Source organism: Quercus robur, chromosome 6 (genome assembly GCF_932294415.1).
Source record: "Quercus robur chromosome 6, dhQueRobu3.1, whole genome shotgun sequence".
NCBI classification, from domain to species: domain Eukaryota; kingdom Viridiplantae; phylum Streptophyta; class Magnoliopsida; order Fagales; family Fagaceae; genus Quercus; species Quercus robur.
The window spans coordinates 28537809-28565751 of record NC_065539.1 but is presented as its reverse complement, the minus strand read 5'-3'; the positions used below and the strand labels follow the sequence as shown (position 1 = coordinate 28565751).

The 27943-nt window shown below is 37.9% G+C and overlaps 1 protein-coding gene across 4 annotated transcripts; it reads right to left on the bottom strand.

Moving 5' to 3' along the window:
* Positions 1 to 312: 312 nt before the first annotated feature.
* LOC126688419 (uncharacterized) lies at positions 313 to 27943 on the bottom strand. Of its 4 annotated transcripts, XR_007644259.1 has the most exons (10): positions 27404 to 27943; positions 27229 to 27321; positions 26926 to 27030; positions 25316 to 25468; positions 6719 to 6817; positions 6484 to 6612; positions 3562 to 3741; positions 2260 to 2859; positions 1268 to 1384; positions 733 to 766 (listed from the first exon to the last, which is right to left on the bottom strand). XR_007644259.1 is itself a non-coding variant. In XM_050383101.1 (9 exons), the coding sequence occupies exons 1-9, from the start codon at positions 27707 to 27709 to the stop codon at positions 602 to 604; spliced, it is 1347 nt and encodes a 448-aa protein (XP_050239058.1). In that variant the 5' UTR covers positions 27710 to 27939; the 3' UTR covers positions 313 to 601. The 4 variants fall into 4 exon arrangements, 3 of the variants coding, with proteins under 3 accessions (XP_050239058.1, XP_050239061.1, XP_050239060.1); XM_050383101.1 differs by lacking the exon at positions 2260 to 2859 and having other exon boundaries at positions 313 to 766; positions 27404 to 27939; XM_050383104.1 differs by lacking the exons at positions 2260 to 2859; positions 3562 to 3741 and having other exon boundaries at positions 313 to 766; positions 27404 to 27941.

Here is a 27943-nt window from a genome sequence, read left to right as displayed (position 1 = left end):
AACTGAAAAGTAAATAAATAAATAAAATTTTGAAACGCCCGCAATGATTTAAGTTGCTTTTTTCCATTTTTTCAGTTGCCTTTTTCAATTTCGATTTTGATTTTTTATGTTTCGCTCCAACTTGAAGGAGCAAGCAATCACCACCAAATCTGTTAGATCTGAGATTGACCATCTTGTTAGTACAGTCTGGCATGTTCCTAGTTCTTTCTTGGAAGAAGACTTGAGCCAAATTCACAGGGGCCAGATGGGCTAAGGATTCATTTAATGCCTAAGGTTTACTAGCATGCAATTCTGAAAAAGTAAACTGTAAACTCAACTAACAATATCTTGAATCATATAGACATCAAACGAAAAATATGACAATTAACAAATGTTCTTGGTCAACCGCCTAATCAATCTAGAATTAGGGGGGGGTAGCACGATGGAAAATTACACATGCCTGTTACATAAAGGTAAACAATGAATTTGAGTTCCCAAAAAAAAACCCTCCTGCCTATCAGTTATTATTTTCAATCCAGATATACATCCAATAATTTACAAACATTAAATTTTGGAACACAAAAATGAGGGAGGACAGAGGGAAAAAGTGTGGCTCAGAAAATTAGCCCAAGGATTGTACACGCAGCTTGTTGGCAACATAGAGCAAATGACTGATGTTTGTTGGGGGATAGTTTTGGAGCAGTTTGAGATTAGAAGTGAAATCACCAGCTAGAAGGCGCCTCCGGATGAGTATTAGCATAGCACAGCATACCCGAAGAAGGGTTTCCTGCAAACATAGATTTAGTATAGTAACCATGTCGGTACTTTTAAACCTGTTTTTCAGTTAATGGCAATATACATCATCCAAAAGCATTTACATGGAACCTATGAAAGAGCGTCTTTTTGTTTTGTGGATCACAAGATTTGAAACCCATAAAGTTTGATTGCTAAATCATTAGTGATACGGGTAAATAACATTCACATTGTGTGCTACTTGCCGAAGGCCTTTGGGTCTAGTGGTACTTCCACCCCATAAGTAGGGAGTGATGGGTCACATTGTCAGTTCAAACTTCAAACTGTCCAATGCATGAGTTTATTATTATTATTAGAAAAAGACATTGTGTGCTAAATTGATTCCCTAGCACAGCTCAAGGGAAATGGAATGCTTGGGTTATTTACAACCATCCAGCTTTTCTCTCTCTCTCCTCTTCAGCTACAAAAGGTTTAAATATTTTCTACAGTCAAAGAATGTCAAATAGAATAATGCCAGAAACAAACATAATCCTACCAGAGGACCATCAAGGTCGCTTAGGAGTGTGTCCCAAATGTGAAGACTGTCCGCAAAATTGAATTCCTGAGTCAAGAGAAGAGTAATCCACCGAAATGCATAAAATTGGGGGTTGACCTGTCATTTTATTACAAAACAGAAAGGTGCTTAATAGAAATTGATTAATAAGCTACAGTTAACAATATTTTATAAACTATGGAGGCCTGGCTACCATTTTCTGATAGTTATAGAATTATGGAGGAGATTGGTGACTAAATCAGGAGTGTTAAAATTATGGTTAAATAATTCAACTCACCATTTTTTTATAGTTATAGTTTAAGCTTTTGGGACAATTGATATTTATTAGCTTCCTTAATTATCCATCATTAGAATCTTCCCTAATGCCACTATCCAAATTTAGAAACAACAACAACAACAACAACAATAATAATAATAATAATTATTATTATTATTATTATCATTTTTAAAAATTATAAAATAAAATAAAAAAAAAAAAAAAAAAAACCACTCTTACTAGAGATTTAAACCTTCCAATTACCTCCTCAAGGAAAAGAATCACCACCCTCCAATTTCTTAAAAAAGTTTTAACTTCCAAAACCATGGTTATAGAAAGTACCCAAATAAGTCTATCCTCTCCCTCCCACCTATGAAGCAAGGGTGCGTTTCGGGACTTGGGTACGGGTGCGGGACTCAGCAATTTTTGAAAAAGATGGGTGCGGATGCGGCGGGATTCGGCGATTAAAAAATTATTAAAAATATTTTTATATAGTTAATTTAATATTTTTATATAAAAAATTCAAATAAATGGTAGAATTTATTATTAAAAAACAATTATTTATGATTTGTTTTTAATAAAATCAATACTTTTGGTAATTGTAAACAAAAAACCACATTTCAAGTAGGTTCCTTTACTCATTTTCCAATTCCCAAGCCCACCGACATTAAATAATTGACTTTCCCACCTACTTAATTTATATTCTTTTGTTACATACCTTTATTCTTCTTCCATCCTTTTTTTTTTTTGTCTTCTCATCTTCTTCTTCCTTATCTTTTTTTTTTTTTTTTCCTTTCACAAGGCCACATGAAGCAGAAGAATGGCAGCCGCTGCCTATTTCGGCCTGTTTCGGCGACTATTTCAGCCGGAATCAGCCATATCGGCCTGTTTTGGTGGCTGTTTCGACCGGAATCGGCCGCATCAGCCTGTTTCGATTGCCGTTTCGGCCGGAATTGGCCGTATCGGTTCCCGTTTCTGCCGGAATCAGCTCGAATCGGCCCATTTTGGCCCGAATCGGCGCGAATCTGGCCGAGTTGGCGCAAATCAAAAAAAAAAAAAAGGGAGAGTCGGCAAGTCGGACACCGGATGCCGTGTCGGACTCCAGTGTAGCAACCTTGTAGCTGCGTCGGTGGTTTCTAGCCTCCCACCCAACTTTAGTAGTATAAAGTACATCACGAAAGCAAACTGAGGATTGAATCTCCCAATCTTGTACCACTCTAATAAAGCTTAGGTTCCAATGAAAATTTGACCAGTTCAAGCTCCCATGAACCACTGTACTTTTTTTCCATCACCCTTCTCCAAAGAACATCTCTTTCCACTGCATAACACCATAACATTTCACTGACAAGGCATGTTTAACAAATTGAAAATTGAAGTCATTATCAATGCCACCCCAAAGAAAATCTCTCAGAGTATTTTACCAAAGCTGACAGGCAAAGGGGAAAGAGCATTAAAAAGAAGGTTAGTAGGCTAGATAGTGCTTTTAATCAACATAATTCTACCTCCTTTGCATTAATAAAGCTTCTTCCAGCTTCCATAGTTTCAATAAACTATCCCATATTACCATGATTTGGAAGATGGACACCTTACAACCAAGATTTTGTGTTACTTCTTTTCTTTCGCACTCAGCATGTCACCAAAAGGTACTAATTTAGAATATATTGGATTTTTGGACCTAAATATTTCACAAGTAGGTTGGACACCTTACAACCAAGAATTTGCATTACTTCTCTTCTTCAGCACCCAGCACGTCACCAACAGGCAACAGGTACTAATTTATAACATATTTGATTTTTTTACTTTTAGCTTTTTCTTCAGTATGAATCTTATATTTAGTATTGCACCCAGAATGGAACCATTATCCCATCAAGAGATATGTTTAAGCTAGAAGGTACCCAGGGAGTTTTCTGAATTGGGATGCTTGGATCAAGAACCACCCAGTTCTCTAACAGAAAAAGAGATGGTACGATAAGGGCAACTAAAAGCAACAAAAAATTTATAAGTTAGAATCTTGTCTTACTTTGGTTGTGACCTCAAGATGACGCCACAGTTCCTCATCATGTTCCTTAAGAAGCTGTGACAACTTTGTTATTGTGGAACGGATTCCCACTACACTATTGTCAAGTTGCTGACAGAAGTGATCACGGAATCCACTCAATAACTCAACAAAACAAAAGAACGTGTCTGCTTCAGCAGAGGCCTGCATAACTTACAAATTAGGAAAAGAAATGAAAAATGAAACTAAAAGACATGATAGCTACAGATGGAAATTGCATTATTCAAAACTTCTTCTTTTTTTTTCTTTTTTTTGGATAAGAAAGATGTACATTCAAAAAACTGCTCTATGCTAAAAAAGCATAAAGCAAAACCAGAAGTACAAAAAGGAGGAAAAAAAAAAACACAGAAAATTAATTACAAAGGAGAGAGCTAAGGAACATAGGGATAGAATCACTAGATGTGAGTCCCCAAGCCTTAGATCAATCAAAAAGAGAACCACAAAAAGAGGCAAGCAACTGGTCATCAGATCTATCCATGTCCTCAAAAGTCTGCCGACAACGTTCCTTCAAAATACACCAAATTAGACACAAAGGGACTAAATTCCAAGTGTTAGATGAGTACATCCCCCAACCAACTCCACCAATCAAAAAGTAAATCTGCAACCGAACCTAGTAATACCCAAGAAATCCCAAAAGATCTAAAGACAAAGCTCCACCACCAATGAGCCTTCTCACAATGAAGCAACAAATGATCTACTGTCTCCCCACAACAGCGACACATAATGCACCAGTTAACAATATCAAAACCCTCATTCCGCAAATTATCACCCTTAAGAATCTTATCCCAAGCTGCAGTTCACATAAAGAAAGAAACATGCCGAGGTGCCTTGACCTTCCAAATGCCTTTCCAAGAAAAGCTAATGGATGCAATATCTTAATCACTAGGATTTCTTGCCAAAAAAAAAGGATTTCAGACCAACATTGAATCAGAAACAAATCTGATTCTGATTTCGAAGGTGACAAAAACAGTAAATTCTTTGGCCATTGTCAAGAGCAATTGGATCGAATCCCACGTTCATTAGAGGTCTAAGGGATCAGTGAGTGCTAACCCCATTTCATAGCCAAAGGCCGTAACTGACCCTTAAGATGGACTGAAAAATTAAAATTTTAATACTGATTTCCTCTGTCAAAACCGCCATTCTTTTCTTGGATTGACTCAAAAGATTAAACAAAAAGTCTAAACAGTGTCCGAGGTTTCTCTATAGAAGTAGAAAGACCACAAAAGGTAGGACACATGATTTCTCCATGTTGTGATCATGCTGTTAATAGTTACTGGGGCAAGCACATATTGGCATAGGCAAGTGATTCTCATCATACCAGAAAAATATGGTGCTTTACACACAATGCAAGTCTTATTTTTATCTTTAAATCTAGTGTTAAACTTTGTTTAATTCTTTGGTTTGAAGATCAACTTCTTCCATTTTAATATTCTAAGGATTTGGAGAATGTTCGAAAGCATTTTGTCGAGGCATAGATCTTAATATGGATAATTTTAAAGCTATATGATATATATTAAATCTCAAAACTAATACAAGTGACAAATCTACATAGGTCAATAACAACGCTAGAGGAAAACTCAAGAACATGGTTGAAACCATGAACAAAGATACAGGGGTTACAAGGCAGTAGAGAAGGTAAACAGGAAGAAAATGGATGCTAGTTCCCAGTTATTACTCTTACTATTACTATTATTATTATTTATTTATTTATTTATAATTACCCTTCTAGAACAAGTAACAAAAATTGTTGAAAGAGGTTTTTATCTTGCATAAATTGTGTGTACTAGGGCGACGTCCTTTCAATTTCTAATAACTTGTTCATTACATATCGAAAAGAGAAATAGCACCAAAAGGCTGTGCAACTCTAGAATCTACAACATGGCTTTTAGAGAAGAACCAAATTTTGTAACCTACTAGAGGTGGAAAGGAAGAAAATAACAATGAATCTATTTGTAATGAACATTTAAAAAACCGAAAGACCAGAGATCATAATAACAATAACAATATTAATAATAATAATAACAAAAACAGCACTATTAAATAAAAGAAAAAATAGTGAGTAGTTAAATAGCAAAATCTTCTCCAAAATCTTTGTTTTTAACTATGAAATGTTATATCGGCTAATCCAGTGAAGTCAGCAATAGGAGGGGCATGAAATGTTCAATATATACATATTTTGAGATGTAAAATCAAATTCACGGAAGAAAGCAAAATTGCAATGACCTACCATTCAAGAAAAACCAGCAGGGAAGAAATTTGGTCAATGCTGAAAACCATGGGCCTAGAAAAAATTGTTTGCAAAATAAGATTTTCTGTAGCCAACTGTAAGTTCTTATGCACCTTTTCTACCAGAGCAGAAGAAGCACCTCTTCCGTAAGAGCAGAAAGAACTAAGAAGTAGCTAAACCATAAGCAATCAAAACTTAGACATAAAAGCTCTCCCTTTTTATGGGAATATGCTTTTATGGGACAAAGCAACAGTAGCTATAGAATAAAAGACAGCCTAATATTCTGATATCAAATGCTTGCCAATCTGGAAACTTAAAGCGGTAATACAACACTTAAATCCTAGAAAGCAAATATCTAGTGGAAATGAAATGTTTATTAAAAACATTTATTAAACACTCAACTGAATTAAGCAATTAGGTACCTAGTGAGATCCTATTTGTATGGCCTCAATCCCAAGAAATTACATTGAAACAATAAAGTGCAGCAGCACATGAGCATCCAACTACTATTTCTGATTACCTAAATTCATAACCTTAAATTCAGTTTGATAGACTATAGAAGTAGATTACAGTTCAAACACAAACAAGATAAAGACGAAACAGAGGCATCATCCTAAAAAACAGCACAAAACAAAACAAATAAATTGACATGTACTTACAGCATATTCCTCATCAGGGTCATTTCTGAATACATAGAATAAAGGAGCCAGAATTTCATTCATCCCCTGAACATATCTTATACCCGGATTCAACTTTGCAAAAACAATTAATATGTTCTTTAAAGCCTCCTGAAAATGTGAGGCATATAAGTCAGTACAACTCCTTATACTCATCCTAGTCAAAAGGTTATATGCACACATACATTAAATTTTAAAACAAAAACGGAGAACATACCTGATTAGATTTTGCAAAAGGCAAGTCGCCAGAGAAAAAGTGCATGTCTGGATGGGTGCGCTTCACATCTCGGTCAATCTGTTCTATGATCTCTGTGTCCTACAAACCCATATATATAATTACAAATTTCACAAGAATACTACACTAGCACCAGCTAATATCATTTATTACTGTTCAATAGCACAAGGGGCTTGGTTTTGCACTTAATCAGAAGACAGTAATCTTTTGGGGAAATAGTAGACATCAATCATTCTCAAGCTACAATCTGGACTAGATAGCAGGAAACATCAGACATAATAGCTAATGCAAGCAAATTTTGTCAAGAACAAGAAGACAGTGCTGCAGTGGATCCAAGGCTCATTCTGAAATATGTGGAACCTTTTTTTTCTTTTTTCTTGCTGGACATTAGACATGCACCTGGTAAGTTTTGAACCCAAACTTTACCCTCTGCCTTATTCTTTTTGGGGCAGGAAAATTCCCTTGAACGAGTTTATTGGCCATCATAGTATATGTGGACACATTCAGCACATTCTGTTAGGATGCGACCAACTGAAAATATCCCAAACTCAATTCAGAAGAAAATCATAATCCTATATCATTTTTTTAAGGAAAAAATCATAATCTGGGGCAGCATGGTAGCTTAGGAAGGGGTAGTGCATGACTAAACCCTAGAACACATTGAATCCACAAGATTAAGTTCTAAAATCCACCAAAAAGAGCAAAATACTAATTTTTTTTATTGATAGAATACTTCTCCATTTTGTTGTAAAACTTAAGGGCCAATTTAAAGGGTCTAGAAGACTAATTTCCAATAAAAAAAATCCTAAAAAGATCTTAATTAATATACTAAAACTCTCTAAAACAGGAAATAGAACCCTATTCTATAAAATTCGAAAACTACTACAATAAAAATAAGTCTTCCAATAACGTGTACAACGCCCTACACCTCTACTTGAAAAGAATTCATTGTAAGTTAACACTCGGGATTTGAGATATTCCATACCAAGAGAACAAATACTTCAATCTCTCAATCTTCTTTTCATACTTAGAAACCCACCATTAAAAACAAAGTAATATGAGATTCTTTCTCCTTGGTTTTCATGCAATTGACAATATTCACCAAATAAGAATTGACAACCCAAATTAAATCTTTCAACTCCAATAAAATTCAAATATTGCAATACTTTGTTGTTCACAAAATCAATTGGATAATTGAACTTGTGGGTCATGAGCTTACCTATAATTTTGATAATTTCTTCAATAAATCTTTGCACGAAATGGGATCTTCATCAATCTTCTCAATTTTCTCAAACAACTCCATTGTCCTCTTGGAATTTTTGGAAGATACCATGTTCAACTTTCAATTCATCAGCTCGTTATAAGACTTGATCTTTTTCAACCTCTTTAATTTTTCCTTCAAAGTTTGGCTTCAAATCATTGACTCCTAAATTTGTATATTCCCTCGATGCTTGAAGTTGGAATTGATCAAAATAACTTTTTGGGCAATAATCTGGACTTGGTTCTTCATATGAATTTACATATCTATTAAAATCACTTGTACAACATATTATCATAATTGTCGCAAGGAAAAAGAAATAAACCAAATCTTCATTTATTTTGCTTACCTTGATACACTACATAATTACCCACTATTTGACAACATTGCTATCTCTCTTTTTTTTCTTTTTTTCTTTTTTTCTTTTTTGATAAGTAATAAAAATTTATTGATATCAAGAAAAGAGACAACAAAGTACACAAGGAGTATACAAGGGTGTACATATCAAATACAAAAATTACAAAATCAAGTAAATCCAAAATTGAAGAAAAGGGTTGGTTTCTCCACACTGAGAACCAGTTCAATAAGGTTCTAAAAAATAAAAGCTTGAGATCAAGCAAAGAATGCTCACTGTCTTCAAAACACCTACTATTTCTTTCCTTCCAAATACACCACATCAAAAAATGAGGAACAACAATCCATATATATCCATTACCATGGCAACCAAATCAACCTTACCAGCAAGCAAGAAGCTCAACAACAGACATTGGCATAACCCAACAAACTCCAAATAAACCAAAAACCATACCCCATAGCTCCAAAGCAACCGAACAATGAAGGAATAGATGGTCAACAGTTTCACTATTACACTTGCACATATAACACCAATCCAAAATGCAAACCTTTCTTTTCCTTAAATTGTCAATTGTCAGACATTTCCCCAAGGCAACAATCCATACAAAGAAAGTCACTCTAGAATGAATCTTCTACTTTCAAATGCTCGTCTAAGGGAAAAACCGCTCACTATGGCCAGCTAGAAGATTTTTTTTTTTTGATAGGTAAGAGAAAGTATATTCAAGAAAACTGCTAGATGCAAATAAGCATCATCAAAACAAAAGTACAAAAGAGAAGGAACATCAGCAAACAAAAAACAAAGAAAACATAAATTACAAAGAAAGAGAGCTAAGGAAAAGAGGAAAAGAGTCACTAGATGTGAGTCCCCAAGCTCTAGCCCAATCAAAAAAGGAACCAGAAAAGAGAGCAAGCATTTGGTCCTCATATCTATCCAAATCCTCAAACATTCTCCAGTTGTGTTCCCTCCAAATACACCACATCAAACATAGCGGAATTAAGTTCCAAATGTAGGATGCATTCTTCCCCAGCCAATTCCACCAACTAAATAAAAGGTTTGACACCATCCGTGAGGGAACCCATGAAATCCCAAAACTCCTAAAGACAAAGCACCACAGCCGATTAGCCTTTCCACAATGTAACAACAAATGATCCATTGTCTCACCACAGCAACGACACATAATGCACTAGTCAACGAAGTCAAAGCCCCTAAGCCACAAGTTATCTCCCGTGAGGATCCAATCCCATACAGCTGTCCAAACAAAGAAAGAGACACGTCGAGGTGCCTTAACCTTCCAAATACCTTTCCAAGGAAAAATCACAGAAGAAGAGCCATATAACTTATGATAATATGAACGGATAGTAAAGTCCCCATTTTTTGTCAACTTCCATTTCAAACGATCACCATCAGTCCCTGAAAGAACCTTGGATGCCAAGAATCGAAAGAACTCGTCCACCACATTTGCCTCCTAATCATTAGGATCCCGAATGAAACGAACATCCCAAGTTCTCCTAACCCCTGCCCCTTGACCTATCAAAGATGACTCTACGAAAGCCTTTCTGTTTGCAGCAAAATTGTACAATACTGGAAAAGCCAATTAGAGAGGAAGATCTCCACACCACCTGTCTTTCCAAAATTTCACTCTATCCCCCACCCCAACCTTATACTGAACATTGCTGTTAAAAACTCCCCAGCCCATCTGGATACTTCTCCATAAACCACATCCATGACCACCCCTTCCCAACTTAGAGGTCCCCCCCCACAATCAAACTTCAAAGCTATCACCCTCCTCCAAAGCCTATTCTCCTCGATTCAAAAACACCAAAGCCACTTTCCTAGTAAAGCTTTATTGAAAGTGGTCAATTTCCTAATACCCAAACCGCCATTAGCAATAGGCATACACACCTTATCCCAACCTAACAGATGTGTGTCCCCAAAGGAAGTCCATTTGCAGCTTCTCAATTTTGTTTGCCACATGAATAGGAATGGTGAATAGAGATAAAAAAATAAGTGGGGAGACTAGCAAGCATGCTTTTAAGCAATGTCAGCCTACCACCTTTCGATAAGAACAATTTTTTCCACCCTGTTAACTTCCGTTCCATTTTTTCCAAAATAGGGTTCCAAATAGAGGACTTATGGGACGCCCCCAACAGCATACCCAGATATGTCATTGGCAAGACCCCCCACCCTGCAACCCAATATCTCTGCCAAAGCATGCACATTATTTACCTCCCCTATAGAAACCATTTCACTTTTAGCTATGTTAACCTTCAGACCAGTCACAACCTAGAAACAAAGTAGTAATAATCGAACATGTAGGACTTGCTCCACCTTAGCATCACAGAACAAAATAGTATCATCTACAAAAAGCAAATGTGAAACACTTTCCCCTCTACTCCTCCTACCATCCGCCTTAAAACCACTAAGTAAACCTGCCCCTTCCATTCTCTTCACCATCCTACTAAACACCTCCATCATAACCAAAAATAACAAGGGAGACAACGGTTCCCCTTGTCTCAAACCTCTAGAGCTACCAAAGAAGTCAGTTGGGGACCCATTGAACAACACTGAAAACTGCACTGTAGAGATACATGTTCGAATCCAGCTACACCAAGTCTCCCTAAAACCCATTTTCTTCAACAACTTCAGAAGAGCCTCCCAATTCACATTATCATAAGCTTTCTCAACATCTAATTTATAGATCACTCCCAGCATCTTACTCTCCATTTTGCTATCAAACACACTAATTAGCAATGAGAACTGAATCAAGGCTCTGCCTACTTCCCACAAAACTATTTTGAGTTTCAAATATCAGTTTATCTAACACCACTTTCAATCTATTTGCCAAAACCTTGGCTAAGATTTTATATAAACTCCCCACCAAACTGATAGGTCTAAAATTACGAATGTTTGAGGCATCATTCTTCTTAGGAATCAAAGCTAAATAGGTAGCATTAAGAGATTTCTCAAACTTAAAGTGTTGATAGAACTCTTCAAAAACTGCTAAAACATCTCTTTCTACCACTCTTCAGCAATGATGGAAAAAGGCCATAAAAAATCCATCTGGACCTGAAACTTTATCCCCTTCCATATCTCTGACCATTGATAGAATCTCGTCCTTCTCAAATCTCCTCTCCAACCAGCCCTTCTCCAACTCCCCTATTTGATCAAACTCCAGTCCTTCCACAAACGGTCTCCACTCCTCAAGCTCCTGATACAGAGTTTTATAAAATTGAACTACCTAAGCAGCCATTTCTGCTTCATCCTCATTAATCACCCCATCCACTTCTAAGAAACTCAAATGGTTATACCTTCTATGAGAATTGGCCATCTTGTGGAAGACCTTAGTATTATTATCTCCCTCCTTAATGCATAGCATCCTCGATTTTTGTCTCCATGAAATCTCCTCTGGGGAAAGAAGATGCTCTACTTGCGCTCTCACTTCAACCTTCTCAACTCTCTCCCACTCAGTGAGTCCAAGGACCCCTTCCTTAGCATCTAGTAACTCTAGAGTCCTCAGTAAATCTTTCTTCCTACGTCCAACATTACCAAACTCTTGGCGATTCCACTGAATAATATCTTCTTTCAACGCTTTCAATTTTTTTGCAAACACATAACTACGAGTACCCGAAATAGAATGTCGATTCCACCAAGAATTTTCTCTTATCAACAAACCCATCCGTTTTCAACCACACATTCTCAAACTGGAAAGGACTTTTCCCCCTCACCATACCCCCGCCTCCAAAAGAATTGGGAAATGATCTGAAACAAGTCGTGGGAGAATCTGTTGGATTACATCTGGAAAGTGTTGCTCCTAATCTTGTGACACTAGAGCCCTATCGATCCTAGACGTGGATGGCTGGTCAGTACTGCTAGACCATGTATAACTCCCTCCCTCTAGAGGCAAATCTATCAAGTTTAAATCTTCAATAAATCCAGAAAATTTTTCCATAGCCAAAGTAAGCCTAGACCCACCCCTCCGCTCACTAGGGAAACGAACAACATTAAAATCCCCAAAACAACACCAAGGAACATTTCAATACTGCTGAATACCAACCAACTCATCCCACAGAACACCCCTCAAGTTGTTATCATTCGGGCCATACACCCCTAAACATGCCCAACTAAAACCGTCCTCCACACCTTTCCACTGAACTGACATCGAAAACGAGCCCACCAAAACCTCCAACTTTTCCAAAACCCTCCTATCCCACATAATCAAGACCCCACCTGTCGTCTGATCAGCATCTAAAGCCACCCAATCCACATACTGACAGCCCCATATACTGCAAACCAACTGTCTATCTATGCCGGCAAGCTTTGTTTCTTGAAGGCATACCACATCACACTGCCACTCACGTAACAAGTTTCTCACCACCAGACGTTTCTGGGAGTCATTCAAACCTCGAACATTCCATGAAACCATTTTCAGCTTCATAAAGACTTTTATGGCCCCACAATTGTCTCTACCACACTTCCAAGCTAGAAGATGGAAATACGCACTAACCATAAACCCCTTACTCTTATTAGATAACCAACATCTCTTATCCTCCCCAATCCCCCTTACAGGAGTGCCATAAATGGTATCCATGAAGCTCCAAAAAGCTTCTAATTCCCAATTATGCACATCCCTATAAAAATGTATATCCTAATGAAGGACTCCATTGGTGTACCTTTTTTTTGATAAGTAATAAGTTATATTGATAACAAAAAGGAACACCCTAGTACACAGGGAGTGAACAAGGGTTAAGAAATCAAATACAAAAATTGCAAGAGTCTAGGAAATCAATAAAAGAAGGGAATGATTGATTTTGCAAAGCAAACAACCAAGCCATTAAAGTTCTAAAAAAGAGTAACTTGAGGTTCGGAATAGATCTTTCAATATCTTCAAAACATCTACTATTTCTCTCCCTCCAAAGACACCACATTAAGCAATGAGGAATGATGGACCAAATATAACCATTTTGATGACGACCAAAGTTGCCTTGCCAACACCCTAATAGCCCCAAAATAACATGCGGCATAACCCAAGTTACTCCAAATAGACAAAACCATAGACCATAGATCCATAGCAACAGGACAATGAAGGAATAGATAGTCAACCGATTCACCATTTCTCTTACACATGTAGCACCAATCCAAAATCCACACCTTCCTTTTTCGTAAATTATCAATCGTCAAGCATTTCCCTAAGGCAACAATCCAAACAAAGAAAGCTACTCTAGAGGGAATCTTCTGCTTCCAAACACTTTTCCAAGGAAAACCATAGAAAGTGTTGCCAACTAAAATTCTATAATAATCACTAACCATGAAACCCTTATCTTTGCTAGGTATCCAACACATTTTATCCTCATCTAGCCCCCTTATAGAAGAACCATATATAGTTTCCATGAAGTCTGACATAGCCTCTAGATCCCGAGCATGCACACCCCTAAAGAATCTCACATTCCAAAAGAGGACACCATTGGAGGACTTCATAAGCTCAGCCACACTGGCATCCTTATTCCTACAAAATCTGAACAAGTCAGGATATCTAACAGCAAGAGATGTCTCTTCACACCACCGGTCTTGCCAAAACTTCATTCTAGACCCATCAACAATATCATACAGAATATGGCGTGAGAAAGAAGGCCATCCCTGACTAATATTTTTCCATAAACCAACACCATAAGGGTCATTCACAGATCTGGTACACCAGCACCCCCCCCCCCCCCTCCCCCACAAACACACACATCCATATTTCATCTCTATCACTTGTCTCCAAAGGGCATTCTTCTCAATCCCAAATCTCCATAGTCACTTCCCAAGTAAAGCTTCATTGAAAAGTCTTATCTTCCTTATCCCTAAGCCACCTGAAGAAATAGGAGCACAAATAGTAGCCCATTTAACCAAATGAATTTTAGGATCATCTCCAAAACTGCCCCATAAGAAATTCTGCTGGAGCCTCTCAATTCGGTTAGCCACACTAGTAGGTATAGGAAATAAAGATAGAAAATAAGTGGGTAAATTAGATAGGGTGCTTTTGATTAGGGTGACTCTACCTCCCTTGGATAAATATAAGCATTTCCAACCCACCAATCTCCTCTCCATTTTCTCTAGAATTGGATTCCATATAGTCTTATCCTTGAATTTAGCACCCAAAGGAAGACCCAGATATTTCATTGGAAGAGAACCCTGCTTGTAGCCAAGAACAACCAACAAAAGGTCAATATTATGGACTACCCCAACCGGTACCAATTCTGACTTGCCCAGGATTATCTTTAGACCCAACACCGCCTCAAACCAGATAAGAATCATACGAAGAATCAAAATCTGTTCTAAATCAGCCTCACAAAAAATTAGCATATCATTTGCAAAAAGGAGATGAGACACTGCCAAGGATCTTCCCTCCAAGTTATCCACACTAAATCTTGGCATGCATCCTTCATGAACTGCTTTATCCAACATTCTTCCAAGAGCTTCTATCACCAAAACAAACAACAATGGAGACAATGGATCACCTTGCCTCAAACCTCTGGTGCTACCGAAGAATCCACAAGGAGAGCCATTAATCAAGATGGAGAAACAGACTCTAGATAGACAAAAGAAGATCCATTGTCTCCATTTGGCAAATAACCCACTTCTTTCTAACATCTGCAGCAGAAAACTCCAGCTTACATGGTCAAAAGCCTTCTCAACATCAAGCTTACAAATCAGCCCCAGCACCCCAGACTTCCATCTACTATCAAGACATTCATTAGTAATAAGAACAGGGTCAAGGATCTGTCTGTCCCTCACAAAAGCATTTTGAGATACTTCAGAGAGTCAAGAACCTTATTCCAATTGGTTTCAAAAGAGATTCAATAATTTCGATAGCTTCCTTGGCACGTCCCTTGAGGGTTTGGAAGATCAAGCAACAGAATTTTTATTAGCTGTTGAAGTTGAATTAAATCGAAGGGCTGAGGTGAACAAGAAAACATGTGGTTTAAAAGGTTCGAGGGTGAAAGGTTTAAGAGAGTTGAAAGGGTTGTTTAGTTCTATTAATTATGGCTCTACATCTGCTAGGCGAATTGGTATAGGAATCGGGTTCTTTCTGTTGCTCAATGAATTTGAAGCTTCTTTCTTGGAATGCTAGAGGGCTGAATGAAGTTGACAAGAGGCTTCAGATTCGTAACTTGTTGCGATCCTGGAAGGCTGATATTGTGTGTTTGCAAGAGACCAAACTAGAGAGGATTACTAGAGGTATTGTTCGAAGTATATGAAGTTGTCCATATGTAGATTGGTTGTACCTGAGTTCAGATAGTGCTTCTGGAGGCATTTTATTGATGTGGGATAGACAGGTTGTGGAAAAGGTGGAGGAAGCAATGGGGCATTTTTTGGTTTCATGCAAGTTTAAAAATGTAGGCGACCAATTTGAGTGGGCTTTTACAAGCGTATATGGGCCAAATTTGAACAAAAGGCGTAGGTTGATGTGGGAGGAACTAACCGGGCTAATCAGTTGGTGGGATTTGCCTTGGTGCCTCGAAGGGGACTTTAATATAATCCGTTTCCCATCAGAGCAATTGGGGGCTGCTAGCTACTCTTGGGCTATGTATGGATTTTCTGACTTTGTTTCTTTGCATGGGTTGATGGATATACATATGGAAGGGGGCCTTTACACCTAGTCCAATACATCCTCAGCTTCTTGGCTAGATCAGTTCCTTTTCTCCCCACTTTTGGTAGATCACTTCAGACAGTTCACCCAAAAAAGGATGTCTAGAGTACTTTCTAACCATTTTCCTATTTTGTTGGAGGGTGGGAGTCAGCGAAGAGGTAGAATTCCCTTCCATTTTGAAAATATGTGGTTAAGGGTGGAAAATTTTGTCGACAAAGTGAAGAAGTGGTGGGCATCCTATTTGTTCCAAGGAACCCCAAGTTTTATACTAGCTAAGAAGTTGGCTACATTGAAGTTGGATTTAAAAAGTGGAATGAGACTGAGTTTGGCAATGTCACATTTAAGAAACAGGACCTTTGGAGCAAGCTTAATGTTTTGGATGCTAAAGAGGAGACTCATAGATTAACAGCTGAGGAGAAGTTAGAACAAACTAATTTTCGTATAGATATTGAAAAGTTGACTCTTATGGAAGAGATTAGTTGGAGACAAAAGTATAGGGTGTTGCACTTGAAGGAAGGGGACGCCAATACCAGATTCTTTCATAGAATGGCTAATTCTAACAGAAAAAATAATGGTATTGAAAGTCTAATGGTTAATGGCACCTTGTCTTCAGATCAGGGTATAATTGCAAACTACATTACTCATTTCTTCATGAATTTGAACTCTGAGCAATAGGTTGATCGACCGTTTTCGGATTCGTTGGTTTTTCCAATGATATTTGGCGATAATGCGGATTGGTTAGAAAAACCTTTTGAAGAGGCAGAAATTTTTGATGTCGTTCAGAGTTTTCATGGTGATAAATCTCTTGGACCAGATGGCTTCCCAATGGCTTTTTTCCAAGCTTGCTAGGGGATTGTTAAACCTGATCTTATGGCCGTATTTCATCATTTTTTTGCCAATGGTCAGTTTGAGAAAAGTTTAAACACAACTTTTATTACTTTCATTCCTAAAAAACATGCAGCAAATGAGATTAGGGATTTTCAGCCCATTAGTTTGGTTGGGGGGGGTTTATAAAATTATTGCTAAGTCTTGGCTAATCAACTCCATTGGTGTACCTCATTAGATCAGCCACACTTGCCTCTTTGTTTCGACAAATCCTATACAATTCAAGATAGCAGTCTGCAAGAGAAGATGTTCCACACCATCAATCTAGCTGGAATTGCACTTTTGATCCATCTCCAATTTCATACAAGATAAACCGAGATGAAGAGGGTCACCCCCGTCTAATATTTTTCCACAAACTAACTCCATATGGACCAGAGAATGAGCTAGAACAGCAACCACCCCATTCACAACCATACTTCACCCCTATCACTTGTCGCCAAGGAGCATCTCTTTCTTACCCAAATCTCCATAACCACTTCCCTAATAAAGCTACATTAAAAATTCTCAAGCTCCTAATCCCCAAACCACCTAAAGAAAGTGGAGCACAAACAGTAGCCCAATTAACAAGATGAAATTTGGGCTCATCCCCTAGGCCACCCCATAGAAAGTTCCATTGATGTGTTGCAATTCGGTTAGCCACTGAAGCAAGAATAGGAAATAAAGAAAGAAAATAAGTTAGAAAATTTGAGAGAGTGCTTTTAATTAAAGTGACTCTATCTCCCTTGGATAAATATAATTTTTCCAACCTACTAATTTCTTTCCAACTTCCCCAGAATTGGATTCCAGATTGTCTTGTCCTTGAATTTTGCTCCCAAAGGAAGACCCAAATATTTCATTGGAAAAAACCCTTGTTTACAGCCTAGGACAGCCACCAAAAATCAATGTTGTGAACTGCCTCCACAGGCACCAGTTCAAACTTACCCAAGTTTATCTTCAGACCCAACATAGCCCCAAACCAAATAAGTACCACACGAAGAATCAGCATTTGATCAAGATTAGCATCACAAAAAATGAGAGTATCAATGGCAAAAAGGAGATGAGAAACCACCAAAGATCTTCCTGTAGAATCACCTTCATGAAAACCTGACAAACGACCTTCATGGACAGCCTTATCCAACATTCTACCAACAGCTTACATAACCAACACAAATAACAAAGAGGACAAAGGATCACCTTGCCGCAACCTCCTTGAACTCCCAAAAAAACCATAGGGAGAACCATTAATAAGGATAGAAAAATGAACCGTTGATAAACAAAACAAAATCTACCGCCTCCACTTATCAGAAAAGCCACAAAGCTCAAGCATGTAAGAAATCCCCAGTTCACATGATCAAAGGCTTTCTCTATGTCCAATTTACATAACAACCCTAACAGACCAAACTTCAACCTACTATCAGACATTCATTAGCAATAAGAACGGAATCAAGAATCTACCTATTTAGAACAAAAGCATTCTGAGGTGCTGAAATGATATCTCCTAAAACCAATATGAAGTCAAATAGCCAAAACTTTAGCAAGTATTTTATAAACCCCCTAAAAAGATTGATAGGCCGAAAATCCTTTACTTCCACTGCTGCAGTTTTTTTAGGAATGAGTGCAATGAAAGTTGCATTCAAGCTTTTTTCAAATTGACCTGTAACATGGAAATGGTAGAACACAACCATGATATCTGATTTGAGAATCCCCAAGCAAGCTTGAAAGAATGCCATTAGAAAACCATCTGGCCCAAGTGATTTGTCCCTATTAAAATCCCTGATGACTTCAAAAATCTCAGTTTCCTCAAAAGGTCTCTCTAACCAATCCACATTTTCCCCTGAAATCCTAGGAAAATCCAACACATCCAGGAAAGGCTGCTAATCTTGCTGCTTAGAGTATAAATTCATATAGAATTGTTCAATATGGTTAGCAATCATATCCTAGTTGGAAGACAAAGCCCCATCAATCATAAGATTTTCAATACAATTATTTCTTCAATTAGAGTTGGCCATCCTATGAAAAAACCTCGTATTGGAGTCCCCCTCCTTTAAGTACAACACTGGACTTTTGTGTCCAGCTAATCTCCTCTAACAAGGCGGTCTTCTCAAGTTTGGAGCGAAAGATTGCTTTTTCCAATTTTTCCTCCTCTGTTAGAGGTTGATTCTCCTCTTTAACATTTAAAGCATTCAATTTACACCATAGTTGCTGTTTTCTTGGCTGTGATATTGCCAAAATCTGTTTCGTTCCACTTTTTTAGATCCCTTTTTAGAGCAGTCAACTTCTTGGCAAGTATGTGACTAGAAGTCCCTTGAAAATGGTAATTCTCCCACCAGTACTTCACCTTGTCCAAAAACCCCTCCGCCTTCAACCACGTATTCTCAAAACAAAAAGGGATTCGCCCTCTTCGATGACTCCCACTCTCCAAAAGAATTGGAAAGTGATCAGATAACACTATAGGTAGCCGTTTTTGGGAGAAATGTGTGAAATACTCTACCAATACCGGAGAGAAGAGAAAATGATCCATTCTAGAAGTTGAGGTAGAGTTAGACCATGTGTAAAGACCTCCCTCCAAAGGATTATCCATTAGTCCATAAGGAGATATAAAATCTGAAAAGTCATACATGGAGTGAGTAAATCTTCCCGCCCCCAAACCTCTCCGATAGAAAACGAATAACATTAAAATCACCTCCCAAACACCATGGCTAATTCCACCAGCTATCCATTCCTCCCACATAAGTTGATGCTTCCTATTCAAATTTGGACCATAGACACCTATGAAAGCCCACTCAAATTGATCACTAACATTTTTGAACCTACAAGAAACCAAAAAATGCCCCACTATTTCCTCTATCTTTTCAACCACCCTTTGGTCCCACATGAGCAAAATTCCACCAGAAGCACCCTTTGAACTCAGATATAACCAATCTATATAAGGACAACTCCATATACTTCTAACAAGTCCTCTTGTAACCCATTCCAATTTCGTCTCTTACAAACAAACGATATCAGCCCTCCACGTACGTAATAAGTTACGAATTTGAAGCCGTTTTCATTCTCATTCAAACCTCTAACATTTCAAGATAAAATCTTCAAATGCATTGGGGAACAATTAGAGCCCTTTCCTTACTATTACCACTGCACCTTGCTGAAGTTGAACCATAATTGACAAAGCTAAATAAATCTCTCAATTCCCTTATTCCTTTCCTTCCTAAGCTCTTCACAGTTTTTTGAATTTTTTCCTCAGTAGCCCTCTGCCATAACTCAACTTCAACAGCCAACAAAAACTTGGTTGCTGTCTATTCCAAACCTTTGAGAGATGTCCCCAAAAAATCATCAAACCCACTAAATTACTATGAAACCATTCTGAGTAATTGTCCTTACCCAGAAATTTCTCCATCCAAAGTTGCTGACCCTTCACAGTTATCCATAACACCCATAGGCAAAGAGAAAGCTAGTGATTCAACAGTTAGAGGTAGCGAAGAGCAGCGAAGATCCCTTAGTATACTAAAAAGCATCCTTAGAACAGACATCTGAAACCCAATCCTCCACAACATCATCCCCTTTTTCCTGTCCTAATATTATCTCCTTAGATTCTGATGACAACCCCAGTACCATTGCCAATTGATTCGAGTCATCCACACCGTCAACGACATCTCCTAGTGGCAAAGAAATCTGAATCGAAACTGCCACCCTCCTCCCCCATCTCTTAATTCAAGAACCCACTGCTCGAAATTCCCCCATTTCTTGATGACGTTGTCCGTATGCTCGTGGATGATCCTTTGGATGTCACGTTGCAAGGCCACATCACCATTGGAACACAGGGACTCATCCACGGAAGCATCGTAACACAGAAACTCATCCACGGAAGCATAGGAATTGTTGATCACTAAGAGAAGCTTCTCGGTGCATGTCGGTTCCATGAGGGTCGAAGTTGGCTCAACATCAGTCTTATTGCTACCCACCAAAGAAGCTATTGTTGATGCCGAAGTATTTGGGTGAGAGGGAGGAACATGCGAGGAAGGCTTACTGTGTGGGTGGGTCTGATTTTGTGCAAAAATGGAAGGGATAATGGGCTGGGATGGTATGGGCCGCCACTTAAAAACAAGTTTTTGTTTGGGCTTATTATTGTTAATGGGCTTTGGGTATGGAACTTGACCAACCGAAGAGTCCACCTCAAGAACCTTGGACCAGCTACCCCCCCCCCCCCCAACTTACCATTAGGCCCACGTTCCATCCTAATATAAAGATCCATAATCAACCCACCTTCAGTTCCATTCGAAACATTTTCATTTATGACTGACATGATCTTCGCCCCAATCTGTGCTTTCTCCTTCCCGGAGTTGCTCTCATGTGAATCATGGGTTTGATTACCAGGATTTGCAAAATTTGAATTTTGAGAATTCAGCATTAATAGTTTTCCTTTATTTCCTCCACTACCATCATTATAGCTGCTCTCTGCCGCTGCCATCCTGTGTGTTTTGGATTCAACTCGTCGGCCTTTCACCACCGCTGTCATAAATGATTTGGAGGCTTTATGTTCAATCCTAGATAGACTCTTTGGGGGGCAGTTTAATGACAAGAGTCTCCGGAGCAATAGCCTTCCTCAAGTGAAATCCAAAGCCTCTCCAACCACTACCCAATTTCCCCTCTAGTACCACTATGAAACCTTTCCAACGGCTGTGTAAAAGTTCTGAAATCATAAGAAAAGAGCCATGTGCATTGGAACCCAATTGTAGAATAAAAACTGTCATTCCATCTTTGACGGTTCGCGCAAAGTGTCCAGGAGACTCGGTGGAAATAAAGTCCTCCATCATAGATAACAATCTCTTTGCACTCTCCTTGCCCATGAACATTGATCGTAATGAATCTCTGCCTCTCTCATAAATACGTAATAAGTAAAAAAGTACCCCCTTCTTCAACAGAAAATTAGAGTGATTTTGACTCAACAAAGAAAAGGATAGAACCACCCATGACAAAGTATCAAAAGAAACAAAAAAGAAAGAAAGAAATTTTATGGCTAATTCGAGGTAGCCAGGTGATGCAAGAGACAGTGAGAAGACAGATTTCCTATATTTTAGTGAGAAGACAAATTTTAAGCTTTGTTATTTAGTTTGGGTTTAGTAATACAGCCCAAGGAGTCCAAGCCCAAGCCTTATTAGGGTTTTAAGAAATCCTAGTTTAACTAGGATTAGGTATTAGTCTTCTATTTAAAGAGTTGTAGTACTTTCTATTGGTTGATTAACAATGAATGTTTTCAGAATTTAAGAGCTATGATACTATCTTTTATGGTTTGTGTGATGCAACCTTCTCCAAGGTGTGATGCCAAGAAACCCTAGGTGTGATGCGTAGGAAGTCTAGGTGTGATTCCTAGAATTTATCTATTTTCTTTAATTTTACTATTCACAGTTACTGTTCATATCACTGTTCACAGCAACCCAAATCTTGAATTTCACCTTTGATTTCATTCCTAAAACCCTAATAATCCTTGTCCCTTTGGAAACCCTATAATCCCCATTATTTTCTAGAAGGTACGAAAATAAAACCTGACCAGCCTATAGAAGTGCCTCAAATTCCAGCAGATTTTTCCAAAGATTGCACTGATTTTTCTTTGAAAGATTTATCAAAGCCCTCATGTCCTCTGCATGAGTACTCTACTGACTTTGTCAAAGGTACAAGTTCTGTAGTAAGCAACATAGGAGGTGCTAAGTTGAAGATAGATGCAAGTGATCAAGGGAAGCTTGAAGTAATACGACAAAACTCGAAAGAGATGGAAACTGTTGATGAAGTAGTTGAAATTGAAACGGCAGGATATCAAAATTACAAGGCAGAAGTGAAGAATATAACCCTCGAAGCATCTTATTCCCAACTTCATGTTGCCTGCCAAAGCAGTGTTCTATTGCCTACACCAACTTTTTGAGATATCGATTTTGTCATTCCCGAAGAGTTTAATAGGTCAATTGAATTGGTGAGTGTAAAATTATCATCATTACTGCCACAAACTAAGAAACAAAAGGAAATTCGAATTCAAAGTGTTTATTCAATGTCAAAGATGCACTTCAAGAAACCAAGATTCTTTTTACTTCTACACTTCAAAACTCGAGGTTGAGTTTTCTCCAACCAAGGGAGAATGATGCAGGAGGCAGTGAGAAGACAGATTTCCTATATTTTATTTGATTTTATGTATCAAGAGCAACTTTGTAATTTCCTAATATTCTTTTTTTTTTTTTTTTTTGATAGATAATAAGAGTTTTATTGATGAAAAAGAACAATGTGTTTACAATCGTAAACACACTGCTTTGTTATTTAGTTTGGGTTTAGTAATAAAGCCCAAGGAGTCCAAGTCCAAGTCTTATTAGGGTTTTAAGCAATCCTAGTTCAACTAGGATTAGGAATTAGTCTTCTATTTAAAGAGTTGTAGTACTTTCCATTGGTTGATTAACAATGAATGTTTTCAGAATTTAAGAGCTACAATGCTTTCTTTTATGGTTTGTGTGATGCAACCTTCTCCGAGGTGTGATGCCAAGGAACCCTAGGTGTGATGCTTAGGAAGTCTAGGAGTGATTCCTAGATTTATCTATTTTCTTTAATTAAACTATTCAAAGTTACTGTTCACATCACTGTTCACAGCAACCCAAATCTTGAATTTCACCTTTGATTTTGTTCCTAAAACCCTTTTTTTTTTTTTGATAAGATATAAGAATTCATTGATAATAAAAAAGATACACCCAAGCACACAGGGAGTATACATGGGGGAGCAAGTCAAGAACGAAAATTACAAAAGTCAAGTAAATCCAAAATAGAAAAAGGATGGTTTCTCCACACAGAGAACCATTCAAGTAAGGTTCGGATGAAAAGAAGCTTGAGGTCAGGCAATGCACGCTCAGAGTCTTCAAAGCATCTACTATTCCTCTCCTTCCAAATACACCACATCAAACAAAGAGGAATGACCTTCCAAATAACTCCATTGCGGAGGCGACCAAAGTGACCTTGCCAGCAAGCAAAGAGACCAACAACAGACGAGGGCATGATCCAACACACTCCAAATAAACCAAAAACCATATCCCATAACTCCGAAGCAACCGGGCAATGAAGGAAAAGATGGTCAACACTTTCACTACTACGCTTGCACATATAACACCAATCCAAAATGCAAACCTTTCTTTTCCTTAGATTGTCAATAGTTTGGAAACTCTATAATCCCCATTATTTTCTAGCCTATTCCCCACCAAAACCTAACCCTAATTCTTCAAAACCCAAGTTATACCAGATCTGTCCCTGGTGTTCTAAATAAGATTACCTTGTTCCCCCTTGTCCTATATCACCAGGCCTCCTCTCCTCTCATGTGTAATGCAAGATAACTCATGTGCCTATCTCAATTCTTAAATTTGATTAGCACCATCTTCCTAGTAAGATACCACATTCAGTCCATGCTATCTATCTTATTTGACACAAGTCGCCCAAAAATCAAAATAATCTTCCAAATCAGGAATTCGATAAATGAAATGACTGGAAACCTGTCTACAAATAGACTGGCCTCTGGCTAGATCTCCAATACAATTTGTTCCTATCTCTTTCACAATCCATAGAAGCATAAAACATTGGAATAACAAGCAAATCTTGTCATTTGTAGGATTGTAATGCTGCCTTATGAACTCTCATTGATGCACAGATGACTTACACCCCTTGATTGTCATTAACAGGGTGGTTGCAGTCAGCTTCATTTTTTGGTCATTCAAACCAGGTTAACCAAGGCTCTAGTACCACCTATCGCAGCATGATAGCGTAGAAAGAGTTAGTGCGCGACTAAACCCTAGAATATCTTGAATCTACAACTACAAGGTAGAGATTAGAAATACACCAGATTAGGAATATCTTTTACATTTCGTTTTACAACTTAGGGGCCAATTTAAAGTTTCTAGAAAATGTAATATTCAAGCATAAGCACTCTCAAATAGATCCTAATTAACATCCTACAATATAAGACTGAATTTTGACTAAAATACACCTAAAAACTCTCTAAAACAAGGAAATATAACCCTATTTTAGAAAACTTCAAAATTACAGAAATAGAAAATAGAAGTCTTCCAGTGATGTTTACGAAACATCATAATCACCATTAAAATATTCTGAAAACCATCACCCATTTAAAGTTCATCATGTGGGGATCTGAAAATAGTTGTTTGAATGGCTGGACCCTTCCAACAAGAATGGTGCACTGTATCTAAAGAGGAAAATAATTTAGCATTATTGCAATGGTGCAAATATTTGAAATCGTCCTTGAGAGAGAGAGAGAGAGAGCAATCGCTAAAAGATAAACCCCAAAGAAACCAAAATACTTAATTTCACAGTGAATGGCAAAACTAAAATTTATTTATAAAGTGCATCATAATTCTCATTTGTATAGACTAAGAAATTCTGAGTTTTCAATTCTGGGTTTTTAGAACATTTTTCAAGTGAACGCACTTAATATGATACCTGGAAGAACTGATTCCATATGCTGGTCTTCCCAAGACTCAAAGGATGCTCCCCATGGGTTATTTCTGATCTTGAGAGCAAGCACCTGCTTTCACATTTTGAGTCTTCTTTCTCACAACTTTTGAATTTATCCATCCTCCTTGTGACTTCTGACTGACTAGCCACAGAAACATTAAGAAAACCCAAATTTTTGCAGGGGGGAAAAAAAAAAAACTCAAGCTGGATGCAACATGAAAGCATACTTCATTAATATTTTAAATATCTCATTACTTTTCATTAAGATGAGGTCCTGTGTTTGTAAGCCTTTGGTTCACACTACCTTAATCAAGATTCAAGAGGAAGAATATAAACATTTTTCCTTTTAAGAAAGAATTGCGGTTAGTTAGATGAAGCACGGTAACATAAATCTTATTTCCAAAGGCAATCAAAAAAGGAATCTTTCAAGATATTGTACAATAACAACAAAGCCTTAGTCTAAAAATTTTAGGGTCGGTTATGGATCCTCAACAAATTAATTAGGGTTGGCCACATGTATTCTTGTTCTCCATTCTATTCTATTTAAAGTCATAATCTTTGTTACTTTCTTAATTGACATGTCCTTTTTTACTACTTCTAATAATATTATTTTTGGTCTTCGTCTACCCTTTTTTGTTCCCTCATTCATTCTTACCGGTGCATTAGTTGCTCTGCTAAACATGACCAAACCTCCCAAGAAACTCTCTCTCGTCTATCAAGATATTGTAGAGAAGAGGGAAAAAAAAAGTTCCAGTATTACAGAGTCATGAAGGTAAACCTGGATCTCAACAAAGTAGAGTATAAATCAACTAAAGTAATAAAAGAAAATGCAAGGCTTGCTAATTAAAACATCTATCAAATGGGATATAAAAATGGCTAGTGACCATGCTCTATTGTCATTACCCAGTCCATATAACTTAGATTAAGTTCTTTTACTTTCTTTTTTTCTTAATTGGTAAGTTTAATCATGCACCTATTGGATTTTGAACCCACAACCTCATCTTCCCACTCTTTATTATGGGGGGGAGAGATGCCATTTGAGCTAAAGTTCATTGGCGACTAATGTGTTTTCACATCACCATAGATTTGATTGGCAATGCTGCTAAAACTGTGACCCATCAAGGTGAAACCTAATGGTTGGAGGCTTGGGATGAGCAGTAGATCCAAACATCCTTGGTTCAATGTCCCCACTAGGAGTTCCCCTGGATTACTTGATTCACAGTTTTGGAGGGTGGGATCGTGTATATGTGGTTAACTCCCCAGAGATGGGTCCAAAGGGCCCTGCCTTGGTGAGGTCCACGTCATAAATAAATAAAAATGCTGTTAAAATTGAGGGAGAAAGCCAACAATTGAACAAAAAGGTGAACAATTCAGCATAAACACACGGACACACAGACATAAATACATAGAATAAGGGGAGTATTAAAAAAAGAAGCAGAATGCCCATATTCAATATGGAAAAAATGGTGAGCTGCATTATGTTTAATTCATCTCATCTAATATACTGATTGAGTTATTGTGTGTCATCTCAACTAAATGAAGAAACAGAAGATGAAGGTATAAAAACTTAAAAGTTGTTCAAAACAACAACATACAGGATTCATCAAAAGCTCATCTTTAAATTGCTTGTACTGTGACCTCTTCTTAGCCATTTCAGATGGCCAAAGCGAACGATCCAGTGGTAGATAGCCAAGTAAAAGCTGTAACAAGAAACAACCGACAAGCCTTAAAAAAAAAAAAAATATATATATATATATATATATATTTACTTCGCCACAGTGTGTTAAATTTAGAAAAAGGAAAATATTGAAGAAATAATTTTTTTCTTAAAAGTTAAGATGAAAAGTGACCCCCTCCCCCCATGATGAGAGAGAGAGAGAGAGAGAGAGAGAGTTTACCTTCCAGACGGTAGAACGAATTCCAGCAGTGTCGGGTATTCCCTGAGATGCAATCCGGCGCAATTCCCGCATGTTTACAACTTTCTTTGATATCTACAAAAATTGAATTACAGGAATCAATCAAATAACAATTTAGAATAATAAGCTATAAGCTATTAAAACAATAATACCTCACCTCCGAAAGGAGCTGGGCCTGGCGAGAAATGTCCTCGGCGGAGGGACCGACTGGAGCATGGGTTTCTATCTCTGCTTCTGCTTCTGCTTCTGCTTCTGCTTCTGCTTCAACAACAACTTCAGCTTCTTTGGATGTGTGAATGTGATTGTGATTGTTGTTGTTGGATTGTTGTGATGTTGTGGTTGTGGTTGTGGTTGAAGAAGGAGGAGGTTGTACGGCGACAGAGAGGCGATGATCGTCTTCGTTGGAGGTGGAAGAAGACCATAGTGAGCTGTTCAGCCACTCCGGCACTCGCTTCTTCACCATCTTTAGGGTTTTCTTCTCACTTCGACAGAGATGAGATGAGTGAGTCTCGTGACTTGACTATGCGATCTGATCTGATCTGGAGATTCCAGAACACACCCTTCCCTTACTTTTTACTTTTTACTACCCCCACCTCGCCTCACAATTCACGTCCACGCGCCGCCCTGGCCTATGCTACCTTTTCTTCTCTATTTTCTATTTTCTAATTTCACGCCACTCTTTCTTTCTTTCTACCGC

What these genes read in the sequence shown, in the direction of transcription:
- LOC126688419 (XM_050383101.1), bottom strand. Translation starts at nt 27,709, where the DNA reads ATGGTGAAGAAGCGAGTGCCGGAGTGGCTGAACAGCTCACTATGGTCT. An exon ending in TATGGAATCAGTTCTTCCAG is followed by an intron (nt 6,818 to 25,315) that starts GTATCATATTAA and finishes ATGGGTTTGTAG; the next exon opens with GACACAGAGATCATAGAACA. An exon ending in ACCCTGATGAGGAATATGCT is followed by an intron (nt 3,742 to 6,483) that starts GTAAGTACATGT and finishes TAAGTTATGCAG; the next exon opens with GCCTCTGCTGAAGCAGACAC.